We start from the raw sequence: 21,745 nt of genomic DNA, 5'->3' as shown, positions 1-21,745 counted from the left end.
AATGCGACTATGGGGTTGTGGCACTCATCTCGCTTTCAGGCCGAGGGAGCCGGTGTTGGTCCACAAACAGCATTTTTCCGGGTCATGTGGCCAGCAGGACTAAACCGCTTCTGGCGCAACGGGACACCGTGACGGAAACCAGAGCGCACGGAAATGCCGTTTACCTTCCTGCTACAGTGATACCTATTTATCTACTTGCGCTGGCATGCTTTCAAACTGCTAGGTTGGCAGGAGCTGGGACAGAGCAACGAGAGCTCGCTCCATTGTGGGGATTTGAACCGCCGACCTTCTGATCAGCAAGCCCAAGGGGCTCAGTGGTTTAGACCACAGTGCCACCCGCAAGAACCTTGAGCCTGGCTTGGTAGTGTATGAGCACCCAGTGCAAGCTTTTGAGCACGACTTCTGTCCCCATCAACGGCCACACACAGCAGAGTTTGAAGAAGAAGAGTTTAGATTTGATATCCCACTTTATCACTACCCTAAGGAGTCTCAATGCGGCTAACAATCTCCTTTCCCTTCCTCCCCCACAACAAACACTCTGTGAGGTGAGTGAGGTTGAGAGACTTCAGAGAAGTGTGACTGGCCCAAGGTCACCCAGCAGCTGCAGGTGGAGGAGCGGGAAAGCGAACCCGGTTCACCAGATTACGAGTCCACCGCTCTTAACCACTACACCAAACTGGCTCACACACAACAGTTTGCACCAGCCAGGTCTCTCCCCGAAGCCCTGCTACAAATGGAGGAGAAATCTAATTCTGTGTGTATTTTAATATTGCTTGCAAAAAGGTGTATGTGAGTAAAAAAAAGATTCATACCAAAAAATGTCTTTATTGAGGAGAAATTTTCACTAAGACGCTGGCAGGAGGATCACAGGAGGATCTGGGAAAATAAACGCAGCGTGCACCGCAAATTGCTGTGGAAACGTGAAGAAGTGAAATTAAGATTCAGGGGAAAATATAGACCCGATTCAACAGATTTGTCCAGGTTGCAAGAAGAAAAGGGCACTCTTTCTGCACATGCCGGCTTCTGCTCCCCCATGATCCCCCCCCCCAAAAAAAGGTAGGAAGAAAACCATATACTGCCTCAGATTCTGTCACTTTACTCGTGCAATTTTCTGGGCTGGTGGGGCTGCAAACAGGTCATTTCTGGAGCAGATAACACGGAAACGAGAGCTAAACCTCCACCGTGTTCCACTAGATTTCTGGAAGCGGTTTTATGTTGTGCGAAAGCTCGAATATGATGCAGAAATAAGCAGGGGAACGGAACAAACGGCTTTGTGAACGCTGTCTTAGGAAGTTAGCTGGAATCCAGGCCTTGGACTTAGGTACACTGATGCTTTGTTTTGTTTTCAGCGTTATAACATTGTGGCACCAGATGGCGCTGTAGAGTCCGATCCTCTGGCAATTTTCCCATTATGAGCTTTACAACGCGTTCTCCTGAAATGTACAGATCCAGCCCTAGGCAACCACATACTGTCCGTGGACTGGAAGGAACAGCCAATACTGTCCGCTGGGACGAGTTCCGGACATGGGACCAGGAAGCAGATACCGAAGATTTCTGCTCCGGTTTCTCTTTTCATCAGGGTGGCATAGCTGTCAACTTACAGATTTGAAAATAAGGGACCAGCAGCCCTGGAAATAAGGGATCAGCAGCCAAAATAAGGGATTTTTGGAGCACAGGTATGTTCAACTTCTGAGCCCCTCCGAGCCAAAGGCAGAAAGCCCAGCCAGCAGCCAAACGAAGCCTCAAGCGGTGGTTCCCACAGCGCAGCAACCCGGCAAAGGGGATGCAGCAAGGAAAACCACCGTCACCTCTCCGCTGGGAAGCGCTGAGCAAAGGCAAGTCCCCAAGCAACACGGCCGATTTGATCAGCACAAGGCATGGAAGCTCCACCCCCCAGTCGTTCTCAGACTCCTTATTGGGTGAGCAACGCAGCCAAGCAACACGGTTGGAGCATCCCTCCTCCCTGGCCGGCAGGGAGGGAGGGAGAGGAGCTGCTTCCTTTGAAACCCGGGAAATTTAAGGGACATCATCAATATGGGACAGCAGTGGGACATGGCGCTGGGATAAGGGACTGTCCCGCCAAATAAGGGACGCTTGACAGCTATGCAGGGTGGCCAAAGAGCACAGGGTTTTGAAATCCCTTTTGAATGGAGCGGGTCTCACCCTGCAATAGCCAGGTCTGCCCCCCCCACACCTTTGGGATTCCCAAGGGGTGATGCTGCTGGACAGATCTCGGTGCCCACCAGCGTTTTAAAACAGGCCTTTAGAGCCGCCGGTTTTGCATTCCATGTGCCAGGCCTCCTCTAAGGCAAACGGGTGGAGTCATTGGGATCCTTTAGAAGTGTCCGCAAGACCCTTCTAGACCAGGTTGAACTCATCAAGGTAGGCGGCCAGGACCGCGTCCTTAATGTCCTCGAAAACCGTGCCAATGTTCTGCGTGTCCGTGGCACAGGTGAAGTGGAAGTAAAGGATCCGTGGCCTGTGGACGTCGCCAGAAGGACCCCCTCCGAAGTCGCCGCCAGGGACCAAGAACTTCCTGAAGATGTCCATGTACATTTCAAGGATGAACTGCTTGGCCGCGTGAGCGTCTCGCTTGGGGCCTGGAAAAATACAAGGAGATAGCCTTCAGGTGTGCCAGCACTAGGGGGCAGTGCTGCTGTCAGCCCCCTCAATATTCCTTAGCAGGGGACTCAGCCTTGCTCAATATTGAGGGGGCAAAGGAGGCCGAACCTCTGAGCAGCGGCAGCTAGACTGGTGACTGGGAGCGGCCGCTGAGACCATATAACACCGGTCTTGAAAGACCTACACTGGCTCCCAGTACGTTTCCGAGCACAATTCAAAGTGTTGGTGCTGACCTTTAAAGCCCTAAATGGCCTCGGTCCAGTATACCTGAAGGAGCGTCTCCACCTCCATCGTTTTGCCCGGACACTGAGGTCCAGCGCCGAGGGCCTTCTGGCAGTTCCCTCCCTGCGAGAAGCCAAGTAACAGGGAACCAGGCAGAGGGCCTTTTCGGTGGTGGCACCCGCCCTGTGGAACGCCCTCCCTTCAGATGTCAAGGAAGTAAACAACTATATGACTTTTAGAAGACACCTGAAGGCAGCCCTGTTTAGGGAAGCTTTTAATGTTTAATAGGTTATTGTATTTTAGTGTTTTGTTGGAAGCCACCCAGAGTGGCTGGGGGGACTCAGCCAGATGGGCAGGGTATAAATAATAAATTATTATTATTATTATTATTACTATTATTATTATTATTATCTCAGTGTCAATGGCAGGCTCCTCCAGAGCATGAGAGAGACATGCAACGTCACAGGCGTGCAAAAGATAAAGGTACCCCTGGACGGTTAAGAAGCGACTAGAGGGTTAGCTTTCAGGCCAAGGGAGCCAGCATTTGTCCACAGACAGCTTTCCAGGCCATCTGGCCAGCAAGACTAAACCACCTCTGGCACAACGGGACACTGTAACAGAAACAAGAGTGCACGGAAACGCCGTTTACCTTCCCGCCACAGCGGTACCTATTTATCTACTTGCACTGGCATGCTTTCAGATTGCTAGGTTGGCAGGAGCTGGGACAGAGCAATGGGAGAGCTCACCCAGTGTGTTTCACGGCTAGGTCAGGATTTGAATCTTAATTTCCCAGACCCATAACTGATGCTCGAGAATGCTGGGTTCTGCACTAGTTGGCTGGAGGGAGGGGAAAGTATTACCTGGGAAACTTGGGAAATAAGCAGCCAGGTCAGAGCTCAGGATCTTCTCCTCCAGGATGTCCACCTTGTTGAGGAAAAGGATGATGGAAGTATTCCAGAACCACGGAAGCTCCAGGATGGTTCTGAAGAGGTCAAGACTCTCCCTCATCCGGTTCTAACTCGTGGAAGTGGAGGAAGAAGGGAAAAGGAAGAACTTAGGAACACTTGCAAGGAATCGGGCCTCTCGCTCAGTCGTGCCTTCACTGCCCAGAAGATTCAGAGAAAACGAGTCTTCCCTACCCAGAGATGCCCAGGGCTGAACCTCAGACCTTCTGCCCGCTAAGCAAAGCCTCTACCATTCCCCCCTCAAAGTGAAGCTAAGAGCCTAGTCCTCATTGTTTTGAATGAAAGGCTGTATTCAGTGGACTGCGTTTGCCTGAGCTTGAGTCTAGACTAAGGATTCTGAGCCCCTGTGTTCTGATTCGATACATGACGTCCAATCACAGAACATTCCAGGATTCGGGCCTCTGCCATTGGCCTTTGAGCTCTGAGCCGTGATTCGCAGGTTGGAAGTTTAGACAGCCAATCACGTTGGGAGTGGGAGTGGCCCAGGCTTTCAGGTATGTATATACCGTATTTTTCACTCTATAACACGCACCAGACCATAACACGCACATAGTTTTTAGAGGAGGAAAACAAGAAAAAAAAATATTCTAAACAAAATAGTGGATATATGATTTTTGTGGTTCATGCTGTGGCCACAGGCATGTGATCTGACAGTGAGTTTGGAGTAGCCCAATGCAAAAATCCTGAGGATCCATGTGGATCCATGCTTTGTAACCACAGAGGAGAGAAGGAAGGGGAACCATGGATCCTCTGCAGCAGATCCCCCCGCCACCCGCAGGCATTCGCTCCATAACACACACAGATATTTCCTCTTACTTTCTAGGAGGTAAAAAGTGAGTGTTATGGTGCTCTGCCCCTGTTTCCCAGTTATGTAGTGCAATAAAGGTTCTTGCTGTTATCGCTATCGGGTTTCAGCCAGGGGCACAATTCCCAGCCCTACCTGAAGATGCCAAGCCTGAGACCTGCTATTGAGCTACGGTCTCTTCTTTAAGAAATAAAAATAAAACAATATTCCAGTCCTTGTGACTCTGAAGGGCTTGTTTGAACAGGAATGGGCGGCTAGGGTTGCCATATTCTGAAGAGCAAAAAAAGAGGACGCTGTCACCAGGGCCGGATTTAGGTTTGATGAGGCCCTCAGCTACTGAAGGTAATGGGGCCCTTTATGTGTCCAGCTGTCCTTGGTCAACAACAAATTGTCGCTGTTTTTTGTGTTGAATATATGCTATATGGTCATTTATGGACCTCATAGGTATCTCAAGCCATTTGCACATGTTGCCCTGCAACCAGTCCATGCAGAATGTAGGCACCCTATATATAGAAAGGAGCAAACCAGTGATATTTTAGGGAGCAGGCTAGCAGGCGGGGCCCATGACCTACATCCTAGGATCCTACACAACACAAAACACTGTTGCTGCGTGTAGGTTTTATTTCATTTGTTTTTTAATCTTATATTTTGGGTATGTACATCCAGCTTTTTTCCCCTTTAATTTTTTTGGGGGCCCCCAAGAGAGTGGGGCCCTAAGCTGTAGCTTGTTTAGCTTATACCGTATTTTTCGCCCTATAGGATGCACTTTTCCCCCTCCAAAAATTAAGGGGAAGGTTAAAGGTAAAGGGACCCCTGACCATTAGGTCCAGTCATGACCGACTCTGGGGTTGCGGCGCTCATCTCACTTTATTGGCCGAGGGAGCCGGCGTACAGCTTCCGGGTCATGTAGCCAGCAGGACTAAGCCGCTTCTGGCAAACCAGAGCAGCACACGGAAATACCGTTTACCTTCCTGCCAGAGCAGTACCTATTTATCTACTTGCACTTTGATGTGCTTTTGAACTGCCAGGTTGGCAGGAGCAGGGACCGGGCAACGGGAGCTCACCCTGTTGCGGGGATTCGAACCGCCAACCTTCTGATCGGCAAGCCCTAGGCTCTGTGGTTTAACCCACAGCGCCACATATGGGCATAAAACCTAATGCTTGGAGGCCCTGGCCAGTTTTTAAACCTGGACAGAGTGGGATCTCGATCTGGCCAGACAGCAGTTTTCCCAACTTTGGCCTTGGAGGAAAGTAGGAGAGTAGGCAGCAGTGAGGTAGGTTGGATCTGCCAGGAGTTGCGATGCCTCACCTGAAAATTACAGTATTTTTTGCTCTATAAGACTCACTTTTTTCCTCCTAAAAAGTAAGGGGAAATGTGTGTGCGTCTTATGGAGCGAATGCAGGCTGCGCAGCTATCCCAGAAGCCAGAACAGCAAGAGGGATTGCTGCTTTCACTGCTGTCCTGGCTTCTGAGATTCAGAATATTTTTTTCTTGTTTTCCTCCTCCAAAAACTAGGTGCACCTTGTGGTCTGGTGCGTCTTATAGAGCGAAAAATACGGTAAACTGCGAAACTCCCTGCTGCAGGAGGCAAAACTGCAGGACTCCCTCCCTTGGCCTGCTCTTCTTGTGATCTTAAAACACACACACACACAGAGAGAGAAATGTACATGCATTTTTTTAAAAAAATTCCCCCTCCTTACTTCGCTTGTGTTCTCCTCCAGAGATTGGTCATATTCACTGAGAGAAGCCAAGTAGATCAGGGCAATCACGTTCTCGAAACAGTGGATCCATTTACGGCGCTCCGATCTCTGCCCGCCTACATCAACGATCCTGCACAGGAAGAGAGATTATGTTTTTTGGCTTCTGGGTGGCTACAGATACTCACCTCCTGGGTTTAAGGTAACCTCCACCCCTGCTCTAATGAAACCAATGTAGATGTTGCCCCCCCAAAAAAAAGGTGTAAAAAAGGGGGGGATTCGAACTGTCGACCTTCTGACCGGCAAGCCCTAGGCTCTGTGGTTTAAATGAGTATTTAAAATTAAGGTGTCAAAAAAGGTTTTTCATCGTCCATATAGTTAAAGCTATGGTTTTCCCAGTAGTGATGTATGGAAGTGAGAGCTGGACCATCAAGAAGGCTGATGGCCGAAGAATGGATGCTTTTGAATTCTGGTGCTGGAGGAGACTCTGGAGAGTCCCATGGACCGCAAGAAGATCAAACCGATCCATTTTGAAGGAAATCAGCCCTGAGTGCTCCCTGGAAGGACAGATCCTGAAGCTGAGGCTCCAAGACTTTGGTCACCTCATGAGAAGAGAAGACTCCCTGGAAAAGACCCTGATGTTGGGAAAGATGGAGGGCACAAGGAGAAGGGGATGACAGAGGACGAGATGGTGGGACAGTGTTCTCGAAGATACCAGCATGAGTTTGACCAAACTGCGGGAGGCAGTGGAAGACAGGAGGGCCTGGCGTGCTCTGGTCCAGGGGGTCACGAAGAGGCGGACATAGCAAAACAACAAAACTGCGGCCCGTGATTTGTTAGCCTGAAAACAAGCGAGGTCCCAAGCAAAGAAGAACAGCAACTTAAGCGGACAGAATATGCACAACTCACAGACTTAGAATAAGAGAACAAGAAGGACATGCCTTTAGAGAAGATTGGAAAACATTTATTGAATATACTGGGCGGTGGGAATTGTGTGCACCTGAGAACGTTGGAAACATTAAGATAAATTCAACAGTGTAAATAAGTTTTGATGGCTGCAGTAATTCGAATACTGAATGGTATAGTTTATGTAAAATATGCAGGGATTTATGATATGCAAAATGAACCATGGAAAGAGAAGAAGGGAAGTCTTAATGGTAAAGGGACCCCCTGACCGTTAAGCCCAGTTGCGGATAACTCTGGGGTTGCAGCGCTCATCTTGCTTTAGTGGCTGAGGGAGCCGGTGTTTGTCCGCAGACAGCTTCTGGGTCATGTGGCCAGCATGACTAAGCCGCTTCTGGCGAACCAGAGCAGCGCACGGAAATGCCGTTTACCTTCCCGCCAGAGTGGTACCTATTTATCTACTTGCACTTTGGCATGCTTTCGAACGGCTAGGTTGGCAGGAGCAGGGACCAAGCAGCGGGAGCTCACCCCGTCATTGCGGGGATTCAAACCGCTGACCTTCTGATCAGCAAGCCCTAGGCTCTGTGGTTTAAATGAGTAGATTGTAAAATAATTTAATAAAAATTACACACACACACAAGTATATATGAAGTTGTACCCAACTAAGGTTATTCTCGTGGTGGAGGCGGCATCCGATGAAGTTGTATAATCTTAGAAGGGGGCCATGAGATAGGGCTAGGTTGTGACCATCACAAAGGGACTTTGCCCTTCTGAATTTGCCACTACTCTCATTTCAGCAGAGATCAACTACGGAGGCTTTGAGACCGATCGGCATCTCTCACCTGGTTTAGCCGGCCAGTCGAAGCCATCATGGCTGCATGGCTTCAGATCCCGCTCCCAGTTTTGCTCACCTGAGCCTCACCTTCTGCACCGAAAAGCAGTACTCGTTGATGCCCGTTGTCGGCACCCGCGTCCGCAGGATGTCCTGGGGGCTCGGCACGTACCCTGCCGCTGCAATGCGGTCCAGGTTGGACAAGAAGCTGCAAAGGCACGTTAAGGATAGTTGTTTAAATTGTACATGGAAATGGGAAGATAACTTACTAAAGAAAGAGGAGGCTTCGCCCTGCCAGATTTGAAATTATATTACGAAGCATCTTGCCTCTGTTGGTTGAAGGAATGGATGAAATTAGAAAATACTGAATTGCTGGATTTAGGAGGTTATGATAACAGATTTGGGTGGCACACAAAATTATGGTATAATAAGACAAAAGTCCATAAAGGATTTGGAAGTCATATATTTCGAAGATTTCTAATAGAAACCTGGGATAGGTATAAAAACCTATTGGAACGAAAAACACCACATTGGTTATCTCCATTAGAAATGATGAGTGTAAAAAAAGGTCAATATGAGTGGGAAATGGATAACATATGGGAAATTAATATATATGGAAGGAAGTAAATGGAAACTGAAACAATTTGAAGAAATTAAAGAATATGTTAATGATTGGTTACATTATCGCCAGGTCAACGAAATGTTTAAACAAGACTCTAAAGAAAAAGGATTTGATGAAAGTGGATCAAAGTTTGAATTAGAGATATTAAATAATGATGCAAAATTTTTGTCTAAAATGTATAAATTGCTGCTTGAATGGCATTTGAAGGACAAAGAGGTTAAGTCAGTTATTATTCACTGGGCCAAAGATTTTGGGTATAATATACAGCTGAGTGATTGGGTGAAATTATGGAAGGAAGGTTTAAAGTTTACTGCATGCAATGCCCTAAAAGAAAATGTGATGAAAATGATGTATAGATGGTATATTACACCTGTCAAGTTAGCGAAAATGTATAAAATCAGTAATAAATGTTGGAAATGTAAAGAAAAAGAGGGAAGATTTTATCACATGTGGTGGGAATGTAAAAAGGTGAAATGCTTCTGGGAGATGATATATAATGAGTTGAAAAAAGTGTTGAAATATACATTTATAAAGAAACCAGAAGCATTTTTATTGGGCATTGTGGGGAGTGATATAAATAGAAAGGAATGTAAGCTCTTTTTATATGCAGTAACAGCAGCAAGAATATTACTGGCCCAAAATGGAAGCAAGAAGAATTGCAGAATGGAGGATGAAATTAATGGACTATGCAGAACTGGATAAACGTAACAGGAAGGATTCGAAACCGGCGAGACCAGAAATTCACGGAAGAATGGAGTAAATTTACGGACTATTTGAAAAGTAATTGTGAAGAACAGACGACGTTTGTAGGGTTGCAAGAAGTTTTGTGAGGAGTATTATTAGAAGTATTGTAAAAATGGACAAGGGGTAGGAAGATTTGTTAAGAGATGTAAAGGCAATATAAAGTTAAGAAATGCATAAGAAGTGGTTAAAATGGTGGATCATCAGAGGTGCTGATGGAAGTCTAAAAAGATTGTATAAGTGAAAAGTTTTGTGGTACATTTTATAATTTATATGTTAAAATTATTAAAAAATATTATATAGAAAAAAGGAAATGGGAAGATAACTTTGTAATGTGTCTGAATGTGTCCTGCGTAGCGTGGTGCGCCTGTCAAAGTTAAGCAAGAGCTGCAGAGACCCTAACAGTTAATGATTAAATAAAAAAATTAAGAAATTGTCCAGTAGCACCTTAGAGACCAACTAAGTTTGTTCTCGGTATAGGTAGGTAGCCGTGTTAGTCTGGCGTAGTCGAAACAAAATTAAAAAATTCCTTCTAGTAGCACCTTAAAGGTAAAGGGACCCCTGACCATTAGGTCCAGTCATGGCTGACTCTGGGGTTGCAGCGCTCATCTCACTTTATTGGCCGAGGGAGCCAGCGTACAGCTTCCGGGTCATGTGGCCAGCAGGACTAAGCCGCTTCTGGCGAACCAGAGCAGCGCACGGAAATGCCATTTACCTTCCCGCTGGAGCGGTATCTATTTATCTACTTGCACTTTGATGTGGTTTCGAACTGCTAGGTTGGCAGGAGCAGGGACCGAGCAATGGGAGCTCACCCTGTCAGCAAGTCCTAGGCTCTGTGGTTTAACCCACAGTGCTAACGATGTTGGTTAGAGTATGAGACTCTAAATCTTAAGGTTGTGGGTTCAAGTTTCACGTTGGGTTAAACCACAGAGCCTAGGACTTGCCAATCAGAAGGTCGGCGGTTCGAATCCCCGCGACGGGGTGAGCTCCCGTTGCTCGGTCCCTGCTCCTGCCAACCTAGCAGTTCAAAAGCATGTCAAAGTGCAAGTAGATAAATAGGTACCGCTCCGGCGGGAAGGTAAACAGCGTTCTGTGCGCTGCTCTGGTTCACTGGCCACATGACCCGGAAGCTGTACCCTGGTTCCCTCGGCCAGTAAAGCGAGATGAGCGTCGCAAGCCCAGAGTCGGCCACGACTGGACCTAATGGTCAGGGGTCCCTTTACCTTTACCTTACTCTAACCAACTGAGGGCTTTTGATAGTGCTGCACAGGTTGTGGTTGTTTACTAGATTTCATAGATTTTCTGTTGTTTAAATTCCACTACATTTTGATTACTTTTTAACTACTATCGTTGATTTGTTTTTAAGCTTTCTGTGTTTCTGTATCTGCTTGCTTCGATTCTTGTAAGCCTGATTGAATCGTAGAATTGTAGAGTTGGAAATGGACTCCAAGGATCATCTAAGGAGTCCTGGTTCTGGAAGAAAGGCAGTTCGGTAATTCCAGTGGATCTGCTCTAAACAGAACTTAGTTGCAAGCAGCCCAAATGCGTCTACTCTGAGTAGGATAAGAGTGGGTGCAACCCACCACCCGGAAACCCGACAGATTTGCCCGTCCTTAAGCGGCAAACGCAAATGCGCTCACTAGAAAGTGGAATCCAACAAATGGTACTCGCTTCGCCTCCGGTAGCAGGTTCGGATCCCGCCATCTCTCCACAGGCTTTTGATCATCCTTGCATGGCGCGCATCCATCTCCTTCATTTTGTAAGTATCCACAGCCATCAGCAGCTGAGCATTTTGCTAGAAGCAGAGAGAATAACGTAATTTAATATTGTTGTTGTTACAGCGGTACCTTGGTTCAAGAACAGCTTAGTTTAACTTGCATTAAGAACGCTGCAAACCCGGAAGGAGGTGTTTTGGTTTGTGAGCTTTGCCTTGGAATCAGAACATGTTGGACGTGTTCCATTTGTAAACTGAATCCCCCACTGCTATCGGAAAGCATGCCTTGGTTTAAGAATGCTTTGGTTTAAGAACGGACTTCCGGAACGGATTCAGTTCGTAAACCAAGGCAGCACTATATTTATTTTGATTCGACCGTAACACGTTTGTTAATGAAGGAATGTCCTTCTGGGCAGCTTCTGGTAAGAGAAAAGCAATTACTTCTTTTATCTCTTACATCGTATGGAGACGCAAATGGTGCTGTGGTCTAAACCACCGAGCCTCTTGGGCTTGCCGATCGGAAGGTTGGCGGTTCGAATCCCCACGATGGGGTGAACTCCCATTGCTCTGTCCCAGCTCCTGCCAACCTAGCAGTTCAAAAGCACGCCAGCGCAAGTAGAGAAATAGGTACCACTGCGGCAGGAAGGTAAACGGCGTTTCCGTGCGTTCTGGTTTCCATCACGGTGTCCCATTGCGCCAGAAGCAGTTTAGTCCTGCTGGCCACATGACCCAGAAAGCTGTCTGTGGACAAACGCCGGCTCCCTTGGCCTGAAAGCGAGATGAGCGCCGCAACCCCATAGTCACCTTTGACTGGACTTAACCATCCAGGGGTCCCTTACCTTTCAGCACCCGTGTTATATGGTCTCAGTGGCTGCTCCCAGTCACCAGTCTGGTAGCCACATTCTGGATTAGTTGTCATTTCCAAGTCACCTTCAACGGTAGCCCCACATAGAGCGCATGGCAGTAGTCCAAGCGGGAGATAACCAGAGCATGCATCACCCTGGCGAGACAGTCCATGGGCAGGGAGGGTCTCATCCTGCGTACCAGATGGAGCTGCCCTGGACACAGAATTGACCTGTGCCTCCATGGACAGCTGTAAGTCCAAAATTACCCCCCGGCTGTGCACCTGGTCCTTCAGAGGCACCGTTGCCCCATTCAGGACCAGGGTGTACCCCATACCTGTCTCTCCCCTGTCCCCCCAAAACAGTACTTCAGTCATGTCAGGATTCAACCTCAATGCTTTGGTCTCACCCCCGTGGGTTCCTCTTCCCATGCCGTTGGACTACTCACCACATTCTCCGACTGGGCATAGGATATCTGGAGAACCTCCATAGCCTTGACCATAGCCTGGATGGACATAAAGATGTTCTGGTAAACCACCTTGGCAAATTCTTTGCGGTCTTCCTCCGTATAGCCCAAGCCATGGATTATTCTCATCTGTTTGATGAAGGTGCTTTTCCCACTCTCTCCAGTACCTAAAAGAAATCCCAGAGCTCTTAATTTTTTCCTTCATTTCATTTCATTACACACACACACACCAGTTGTTTGTTTTTCTTTTTAAAAAACTCCTCAAAGCGGGGTATGAAAACCAGGGTCTGATGTACCGGTGGTATTTGACTCCTACTAAGGTAGCATAAGAGGACGCAGGTGGTGCTGTGGGTTAAACCACAGAGCCTAGGACTTGCCGATCAGAAGGTCGGCAGTTCGAATCCCCGCAACGGTCCCATTGCTCGGTCCCAGCTCCTGCCAACCTAGCAGTTCGAAAGCACGTCAAAGTGCAAGTGGATAAATAGGTACCACTCTGGTGGGAAGGTAAACGGCATTTCCGTGCGCTGCTCTGGTTCGCCAGAAGTGGCTTAGTCCTGCTGGCCACATGACCCGGAAGCTGTACGCCGGCTCCCTCGGCCAGTAAAGCGAGATGAGCGCCACAACCCCAGAGTTGGCCACGACTGGACCTAAGGGTCAGGGGTCCCTTTACCTTTACTAACAATCCACGGCTCCAGCCCTTCCCAGATTTAAAGCTGGCAGTCATATTGCCTCTTAATCGTCTCTCCTTTCAGGCTAAAGGACGCCCAAATCACTCACAGTTTCCTGTGAGGACTTAAGACTCCAGGACGGTGACTGATTCCAAACTAATGCACGGATCAGAAAAGTAATAGATTTTTAAAATTAGAGATAGTATCGGTACTGTGTTGGCAAACTGCAGGAAGCAGTGGAAGACAGGAGTGCCTGGTTTGCTCTGGTCCAGGGGGTCACGAAGAGTCAGACACGACTAAACGACTAAATGACAACAATCGGTACTGTTTATATGCCCTTCAATCCAGGGTCCCAGGGCAAGGTACAGCAATTAAAACATACGGTATATCACACACCAGCAGATCTACTCAGGACAGAGTAGTGGTTAGAATGTCAGACTAGGACCTGGGAAGATAAGTAAAGGACCACTGGACAGTTATGTCCAGTCAAAGGCGACTATGGGGTTGCGGCGCTCATCTCGCTTTCAGGCTGAGGGAGCTGGCGTTTGTCCACAGACAGCTTTCCGGGTCATGTGGCCAGCAGGACTAAACCACTTCTGGCGCAACGGGACACCGTGACGGAAACCAGAGCGCACGGAAACACTGTTTACCTTCCCACCGCAGTGGTACCTATTTATCTACTTGCACTTGGACGTGCTTTCGAACTGCTAGGTTGGCAGGAGCAGGGACTGAGCAACGGGAGCTCACTCAGTCGTAGGGATTTGAACAACTGACCTTCTGATCGGCAAGCCCAGGAGGCTCAGGCCTGGGAGACCAGGGTTCAAGTCGCCTCCACTTGGTTATGAAGCTCACTGAGTGTGACACCGGAGGCCAACCGCTGCCTCTCAGCCTAATCTACCTCGCAGGGTTGTTGATGGGATTAAATGAGGAGGGAGAGAACCATGGATGCCAAGCTCTTTGGAGAAAACAGTAGGGTATAACTGGAATAGATCCACATCTTAAGTTACATTAAGTTACATTAAAGGGACCCCTGACCATTAGGTCCAGTCGTGGCCAACTCTGGGGTTGCGGCGCTCATCTCGCTTTACTGGCCGAGGGAGCCGGCGTCCAGCTTCCGGGTCATGGGGCCAGCAGGACTAAGCCGCTTCTGGCGAACCAGAGCAGCGCACGGAAACGCCGTTTACCTTCCCGACGGAGCGGTACCTATTTATCTACTTGCACTGGTGTGCTTTCGAACTGCTAGGTTGGCAGGAGCAGGGACCAAGCAACGGGAGCTCACCCCGTCGTTGCGGGGATTCGAACCGCTAACCTTCTGATTGGCAAGTCCTAGGCTCTGTGGTTTAACCCACAGCGCCACCCTCAAGTTACATTACAAGGTCGATAAGAGAGCTTTAGGGGCTCGTGGGGAACAATTATCCATGGGGCACAATTGAGAAAGCTAGGAAAGAGTAGGAAGGGAGAGTATTATTTCTTGCTAGTATGGTAGGCGCTGGAGGAGACTCTTGAGAGTCCCATGGACTGCAAGAAGACCAAACCTATCCATTCTGAAGGAAATCAGCCCTGAGTGCTCACTGGAAGGACAGATCCTGAAGCTGAGGCTCCAAGACTTTGGCCACCTCATGAGAAGAGAAGACTCCCTGGAAAAGACCCTGATGTTGGGAAAGATGGAGGGCACAAGGAGAAGGGGACGACGGAGGACGAGATGGTGGGACAGTGTTCTTGAAGCTACCAGCATGAGCTTGACTGTGGGAGGCAGTGGAAGACAGGAGTGCCTGGCGTGCTCTGGTCCAGGGGGTCACGAAGAGTCGGGCACGACTAAACGACTAAACAAACAAACAAAAAAGTACGGAAGGCTAGATCATGCTCCAAGCCCATCACTCAAGCCTCAAGCCTCTCCCCAACCTAGCATGCAGCTCCTTGTCCGAGGGGCAGTTACTCACCGAGCAAAAGCAACTTCAGCTCCCACCGATCTCTCTTCTTTTGCTCCTGAAGAAGCCGGTTGATTTCTTTATCTATGGCGACGGCGTTTTTCTCCTCCTCAGAGAGAAAGCAGATGCACCAGACCATCGTGGCGGGACGTGAGATGGGGTCCCCCCTTACCAATCTCGGACCAGACGGAAAAGACCCCACCCCGATGAAAAGCATGCACACCACTAATTTTTTTTGAAGTGCAGGAGGTTTGGTAAGAAAAATGTCCACGGTCCAAGCCCTCCTCCCTAAGGAGGAGGGACCCAGGAAGAGATGGTGCGAGATCAAGTTACAGCAGGACAGGGAATTCAGAGGCTTGATCACAGAAGCCTTCCAGGATCCCCAGCTGGCAAGGTGAGGGATCTCGTGGGAATTTTATGATCCAAGAGGTTGCCCATGGAGAAGGAAGGCAAACACTTGGGCTGAGGTCAGACACGCAAGCAGCTATATGGAACGGTTCGCGAAAGTTTCCCCTGCCATTTGTAGGAGCTGTGCCCAACCGCCGTAAACTCCATTCCACTCATTGGAACGGCTCAGCATCCACCTTCCAGCGATCGCAAGGTGACCCAGGACCTTTTAAAAGCAAGGTGTTGATTGTCCTCTTCAGGCCGGGCTCCCCATCTTTCAGATAAGAGAAAAGGATTTTAAAAAGGAAGGAAGTTAGTCCCAGTTCACTTGTGTTTCTTCACAATCACCTCCACCTACACCCATAGTTTTTTCCATCAAGCAAAGTGGTTGATTGGGTTTTTTTTAATAATCTTTATTTAATTATAAAATTCATATCCTGCCTTTCTTCCCAAAGGAGCCCAGGGCAGCAGACAACCAGAGATAGAACAGTACAAACATCTTAAAAATAATTTCAGTGCAGGTACAGACATCATCACAACAACAACAACAACTTATTATTTATACCCCGCCATTTAGCTGGGTTTCCCCAGCCATTCTGGGAGGCTCCCAACAGAATATTAAAAACATGTTTACACATCAAACATTAAAAGCTTCCCTAAAAAGGGCTGCCTTCAGATATCTTCTAAAAGTTATATTGTTGTTTAATTCCTTGAGAACTGGTGGGAGGGCGTTCCACAGAGCGGGCACCACCACCGAGAAGGGCCTCTGCCTGGTTCCCTGTAACCTCACGTCTCTCAGGGAGGGAACCACCAGAAGGCCCTCGGAGCTGGACCTCAGTGTCCGGGCAGAACGATGGGGGTGGAGATGCTCCTTCAGGTATACTGGGTCGAGGCTGTTTAGGGCTTTAAAGGTCAGCACCAACACTTTGAATGGTGCTCGGAAACGTCCTGGGAGCCAACGTAGGTCTTTCAGGACCGGTGTTATGTGGTCCCGGCGGCCGCTCCCAGTCACCAGTCTAGCTGCCGCATTCTGGATTAGTTGCAGTTTCTGGGTCACCTTCAAAGGTAGCCCCACGTAGAGCGCATTGCAGTAGTCCAAGCGGGAGATAACCAGAGCATGCACCACTCTGGTGAGACAGACTGTGGGCAGGAAGGTCTCATCCTGCGTACCAGATGGAGCTGGGAGACAGCCGCCCTGGACACAGAGTTGACCTGCGCCTCCATGGACAGCGGTGAGTCCAAAATGACTCCCAGGCTGCGCACCTCGTCCTTCAGGGGCACAGTTATCCAATTCGGGACCAGGGAGTCCTCCACACCTGACCGCCTCCCGTCCCCCAAAACAGTACTTCTGTCTTGTCTGGAGAAGATCTCAGCTTAGAAAGCTTGTTGGAAGAGGAAGGTCTTTGGCAGGGGCCGAAAAAACAAGAGAGATGGCGCCTGACTTAAATTCAAGGGGAATGGAGTTCCAAAGGTGCCTACCACAATAAGGAGAGGCCAGTGGGTCGGGCCAATAGCCCATTGAGTCCTACGTCCTGTTCTCACAGTAAGAAGCCAGATGTCGCTTCTGGTGGACTCTCAAGCAAGACCTAAGTGCAAGAAGAGCAACTCTCTCCCTTCCTGAAGCTTCTGGCAACTGGTATTTGGAAACGTTTCATGAAAGACCAGCTTCCTACAATGCATGCAAGGCACTTCCTGATATGGTGGCACCTGCAAGGTGCCCTTACCTGCAGATTGAGTGGGTTTATAAGGGGTGAGACCACCTTTCAGGTAAACTGGCTCCATGGTGTTTGGGGGTTTTCTACGTCAAAACCAAGGGACGTGGGTGGCGCTGTGGTCTAAACCACTGAACCTCTTGGGCTTGCCAATCAGAAGGTCGGCTGTTCGAATCCCCGCAATGGAGTGAGCTCCCGTTGCTCTGTCCCTGCTCCTGCCCACCTAGCAGTTCGAAAGCACGCCAGCGCAAGTAGATAAATAGGTACCACTCCGGTGGGAAGGTAAACAGTGTTTCCGTGCGCTCTGGTTTCCGTCACGGTGTCCCATTGCGCCAGAAGTGGTTTAGTCCTGCTGGCCACATGACCCGGAAAGCTGTCTGTGGACAAACACCGGCTCCCTCAGCCGGAAAGCAAGATGAGCGCCGCAACCCCAGAGTTGTGTGGGACTGGACCTAACGGTCAGGGGTACCTTTACCTTTACATCAAAACCAGTGCCTTGAACTTAGCCCAGTAGCTAATTTGCATGGAATTGGAAGAAGGCCAGCGATCTGGTTCATTGACTGGTTAACCGCACAAGTTCCGGCTGGTTAATCTACAAAGTTGTGGTTGATTGATCTTACCCATTCAATTTGCATGCAAGTAAAAGCTGCTTTTCCGAAGGAAGAAAGATCCCTGAGATTAACTGCAGGAGCTTCACTGGCTGTTCCCCAAGTTGGTGAGGCTCATGGAATCATAGAGTTGGAAGAGACCCAAAGGTCACCCAGCCCAACCCCCTGCAATGCTCATTTAACAACAACAAACAGAGCCTTCCGTGTCAAGGGCCCAGTCCTGTGGAACACTCTGCCACTAGATATCGCATTTTAGATATTGCCTGCCTGGAACTTCCCCATTCCGTCAGGCCTACTAATTTTGACGTGGTTTTTATTGTATGGTTTTATGTAAGATTGTTACAAACCACTCTTCTTGTTGTTTACGAACGGCAATATATAGCTATTTTTTTATAGGTCAGTAAAATGAAAGAAACGGAGTCGGGGTCGAGGCAAAGGGAGCGGCGTGATTTGGGCTGTAAGCAGCAGCAAACAGGTCACAAAAGAGAAGCCGAGAGGCTGTGGTTCGTTCGTATGCTAGTCTGAAAACAGTGGAAGGAATGGAATGTGACTTTGTGCCATTCCGATAAACATTGCAGGGAACCGAACAATGGAAGATAGTAACGAACTCTCCCAGCACTAAAACGGGGAACTAAAACAGGGGTCAGCAAACATTTTCAGCAGGGGGCCGGTCCACTGTCCCTCAGAGCTTGTGGGGGGCCGGACTATATTTTGGAAAGAAAAAATAATGAACGAATGCCCCACAAATAACCCAGAGATGCATTTTAAGTAAAGGGACACATTCTACTTATGTAAAAACACGTTGATTCCCGGACTGTCCACAGGCTGGATTGAGAAGGCGATTGGGCCGGATCTGGCCCCCGGGCCTTAGTTTGCCTACTCATGGTCTAGATGAACGCTCAGCTGAGCATTTGTGACCATTCGTGTTAAAAATGCAGCAATGGAAAAATTTCTGTGGTGCTCCCTTCCTTTAATGTACATGCTTATTATTTGAGTTGTTATGCACACCATTTTTGAGCTGGAGACCTGCATTGTGAACTTCAGCCAAACAGCAAGTTCAAAAAGGGCATTTTGATTCGTGGGCCGGATTGAGAAGGCGATTGGGCCGGATCCTTAGTTGCCCACCCAGGAACTAAAATGTATATGCAAACTGGATTTTAAATTTATAAGATGCAGCAGAGGTGCCGTTTGTAAGGAGGGAAAAGAGGGCAGCTGGAAGAATAGTTTAACTGCAAGTGAAAGATCACAACCAGACACTAAATAAACGATTCGGCTATGGGAGGCAAATGATTGGCAGGAGCTGGAAACCTGATTTTAAGGCGTCGTATTAAAGTGATTCGGTTCGTTCTGTAATGATTTGGAAAATATCATTTAAAAAAATAAATATTAAAAGGGAAGTGGGGAGGAAGTTCAAGGCTGTATTGTGGTTACGCCACACCTTCTGAAACAATACGCAAAACGAAAACACACCCATTGTCACAGCCATTGTCGGGATTTTGCAATACCGTTCTCCAAACAAGCAATAATAATAATAATAATAATTTATTATTTGTACCCCGCCCATCTGGCTGGGTTTCCCCAGCCACTCTGGGCGGCTTCCAACAAAGATGAAAGATACACTAAAATGTCACATATTAAAAACTTCCCTGAACAGGGCTGCTTTCAGATGTCTTCTGAATGTCAGGTAGATGTTTATCGCTTTGACATCTGATGGGAGGGTGTTCCACAGGGCGGGTGCCACTACCGAGAAGGCCCTCTGCCTGGTTCCCTGTAACTTGGCCTCTCGCAGTGAGGGAACCGCCAGAAGGCCCTCGGAGCTGGACCTCAGTGTCCGGGCAGAACCATGGGGGAGGAGACACTCCTTCAGATATATACCAGTCTAGCTGCCGCATTCTGGATTAGTTGTAATTTCCGGGTCACCTTCAAAGGTAACCCCACGTAGAGCGCGTTGCAGTAGTCCAAGCGGGAGATAACTAGAGCACGCACCACTCTGGCGAGACAGTCCGCAGGCAGATAGGGTCTCAGCCTACGTACCAGATGGAGCTGGTAAACAGCTGCCCTGGACACAGATTTGACCTGTGCCTCCATGGACAGCTGTGAGTCCAAAATGACTCCCAGGCTGCGCACCTGGTCCTTCAGGGGCACAGTGACCACATTCAGGACCAGGGAGTCCCCCACACCTGCCCGCCTCCTGTCCCCCAGAAACAGTACTTCTGTCTTGTCAGGATTCAACCTCAATCTGTTAGCCGCCATCCATCCTCCAACCGCTTCCACACACTCACACAGGACCTTCACCGCCTTCACTGGTTCTGATTTAAAAGAGAGGTAGAGCTGGGTATCATCTGCAAAGTGAATATATTAGGGTGAAATGCACATTTGATGCAAATTGCATACCAAAAAAAAAAGCATTCTACAAAGGGGAAATTGCTTTGCAAAAACATGCTTTTGGGCAAAACTGCATATTTTAGGAGGGATATAAGGAGATGGCTTACCCGGAGTCAGAACTTTGGTCTTGCCTGCACTGACTGCCAGAAGCTCTCCAGGGTTTCAGACAGGAGTCTTTCTCACTCCTGGTTGGAGATGCGGGGGTTCAAACCTTCTGCACTCAAAGAACATGTCCTGTCCCTGAGCTACGCTCCCTCCCCGTTTCAAGAAGGAGAAATCAGCTCTTCAAACACTGCCGAATTTTCACGAGGACTTAAAAAGGCCAACGGGGTGAAACTGATGCAGGAATGCAGAGAGCTGAATTTTAAGATTTGGAAAAGGAGGAACTGAGAGTGGCAGGTCCACCTGCACCCAGGCAAGAAACACGCCCCTGAAACAATTCTGGTTTTTGTTTCGTAGGCATGGCCACTGGTCCCATAACCTCCTGGCAAATAGAAGGGGAAGAAATGGAGGCAGTGAGAGATTTTACTTTCTTGGGCTCCATGATCACTGCAGATGGTGACAGCAGTCACAAAATTAAAAGACGCCTGCTTCTTGGGAGAAAAGCGATGACAAACCTAGACAGCATCTTAAAAAATAGAGACATCACCTTGCCAACAAAGGTCCGTATAGTTAAAGCTATGGTTCCCCCAGTAGTGATGTATGGAAGTGAGAGCTGGACCATAAAGAAGGCTGATCGCCGAAGAATGGATGCTTTTCAATTCTGGTGCTGGAGGAGACTCTTGAGAGTCCCATGGACTGCAAGAAGTTCAAACGCATCCATTCTTAAGGAAATCAGCCCTGAGTGCTCACTGGAAGGACAGATCCTGAAGCTGAGGCTCCAAGACTTTGGCCACCTCATGAGAAGAGAAGACTCCCTGGAAAAGACCCTGATGTTGGGAAAGATGGAGGGGACAACAGAGGACGAGATGGTTGGACAGTGTTCTCGAAGCTACCAGCATGAGCTTGATCAAACTGCGGGAGGCAGTGGAAGACAGGAGGGCCTGGCGTGCTCTGGTCCAGGGGGTCACGAAGAGTCGGACACGACTAAATGACTCAACAACAACAACAGGCAGGGACTGTTTTCGCACCTGTGCTCCAAACAGCACCTGATCTATCTGCAAAAAAAGGTCCACACACAGAACACAGAACATCAGGGTCAGTAAGGTAGAGGACAGACAAGAGGAAGAGGACATCAGAAAGGGGACTACCTAAATTATCTTCCCGAAATGCCGCAACACGGACCTGGAGAGGAGAGGCCTGCCAACTGCTTTCTCTGCCCCAAAAGAACCGAGAAGGTTGTAAGGGGAACTTTCCCTTCTGGTAAGTCTCCTCCTAGCGAGGAGGCCTCATCCTGTTTGCTCACCGCCCCAACTGAGATGTACCAATCCACAAAACTTCCCCCCTAGTTCTCGCTCGCAAAAGGCAAACAGAAATTGCACTTTCGCTGGCCCTGGGCTTGGTTTGTTTTTGAAAATGTGGTGGGGAAGGAGTTCCCCTTCCTCTTTCGGTACCTTACGAAACCTCCGCCGCCTGCTGTACGTTTGAATTTCCGCAACTCCCCATCTGCATAAGGAACAAGGGGG

The 21,745-nt window shown here is 48.6% G+C and overlaps 1 protein-coding gene across 2 annotated transcripts; it reads right to left on the bottom strand.

Moving 5' to 3' along the window:
• Positions 1 to 812: 812 nt before the first annotated feature.
• LOC309360827 (guanine nucleotide-binding protein subunit alpha-15-like) lies at positions 813 to 21,453 on the bottom strand. 2 transcript variants are annotated; one of them, XM_081895744.1, is made up of 8 exons: positions 21,368 to 21,453; positions 15,041 to 15,667; positions 12,415 to 12,599; positions 11,051 to 11,205; positions 8,127 to 8,255; positions 6,316 to 6,445; positions 3,705 to 3,858; positions 813 to 2,600 (listed from the first exon to the last, which is right to left on the bottom strand). In XM_081895744.1, exons 2-8 carry the CDS (start codon positions 15,243 to 15,245, stop codon positions 2,359 to 2,361), a joined length of 1,200 nt encoding a protein of 399 aa, XP_081751870.1. In that variant the 5' UTR covers positions 15,246 to 15,667; positions 21,368 to 21,453; the 3' UTR covers positions 813 to 2,358. The 2 variants fall into 2 exon arrangements, with proteins under 2 accessions (XP_081751870.1, XP_081751871.1); XM_081895745.1 differs by lacking the exon at positions 21,368 to 21,453 and having other exon boundaries at positions 15,041 to 15,689.
• Positions 21,454 to 21,745: the final 292 nt, after the last annotated feature.

The sequence above is a fragment of the Podarcis melisellensis genome (assembly GCF_964234715.1).
Source record: "Podarcis melisellensis genome assembly, chromosome: 18".
Classification (NCBI taxonomy): Eukaryota; Metazoa; Chordata; class Lepidosauria; order Squamata; family Lacertidae; genus Podarcis; species Podarcis melisellensis.
This window is presented reverse-complemented; position numbering and strand designations above follow the sequence as displayed.

What these genes read in the sequence shown, in the direction of transcription:
- LOC309360827 (XM_081895744.1), bottom strand. Translation starts at nt 15,245, where the DNA reads ATGCTTTTCATCGGGGTGGGGTCTTTTCCGTCTGGTCCGAGATTGGTA. An exon ending in GCTGAAGTTGCTTTTGCTCG is followed by an intron (nt 12,600 to 15,040) that starts GTGAGTAACTGC and finishes GATTTCTTTTAG; the next exon opens with GTACTGGAGAGAGTGGGAAA. An exon ending in TGGAGGAGAACACAAGCGAA is followed by an intron (nt 3,859 to 6,315) that starts GTAAGGAGGGGG and finishes TCCACGAGTTAG; the next exon opens with AACCGGATGAGGGAGAGTCT.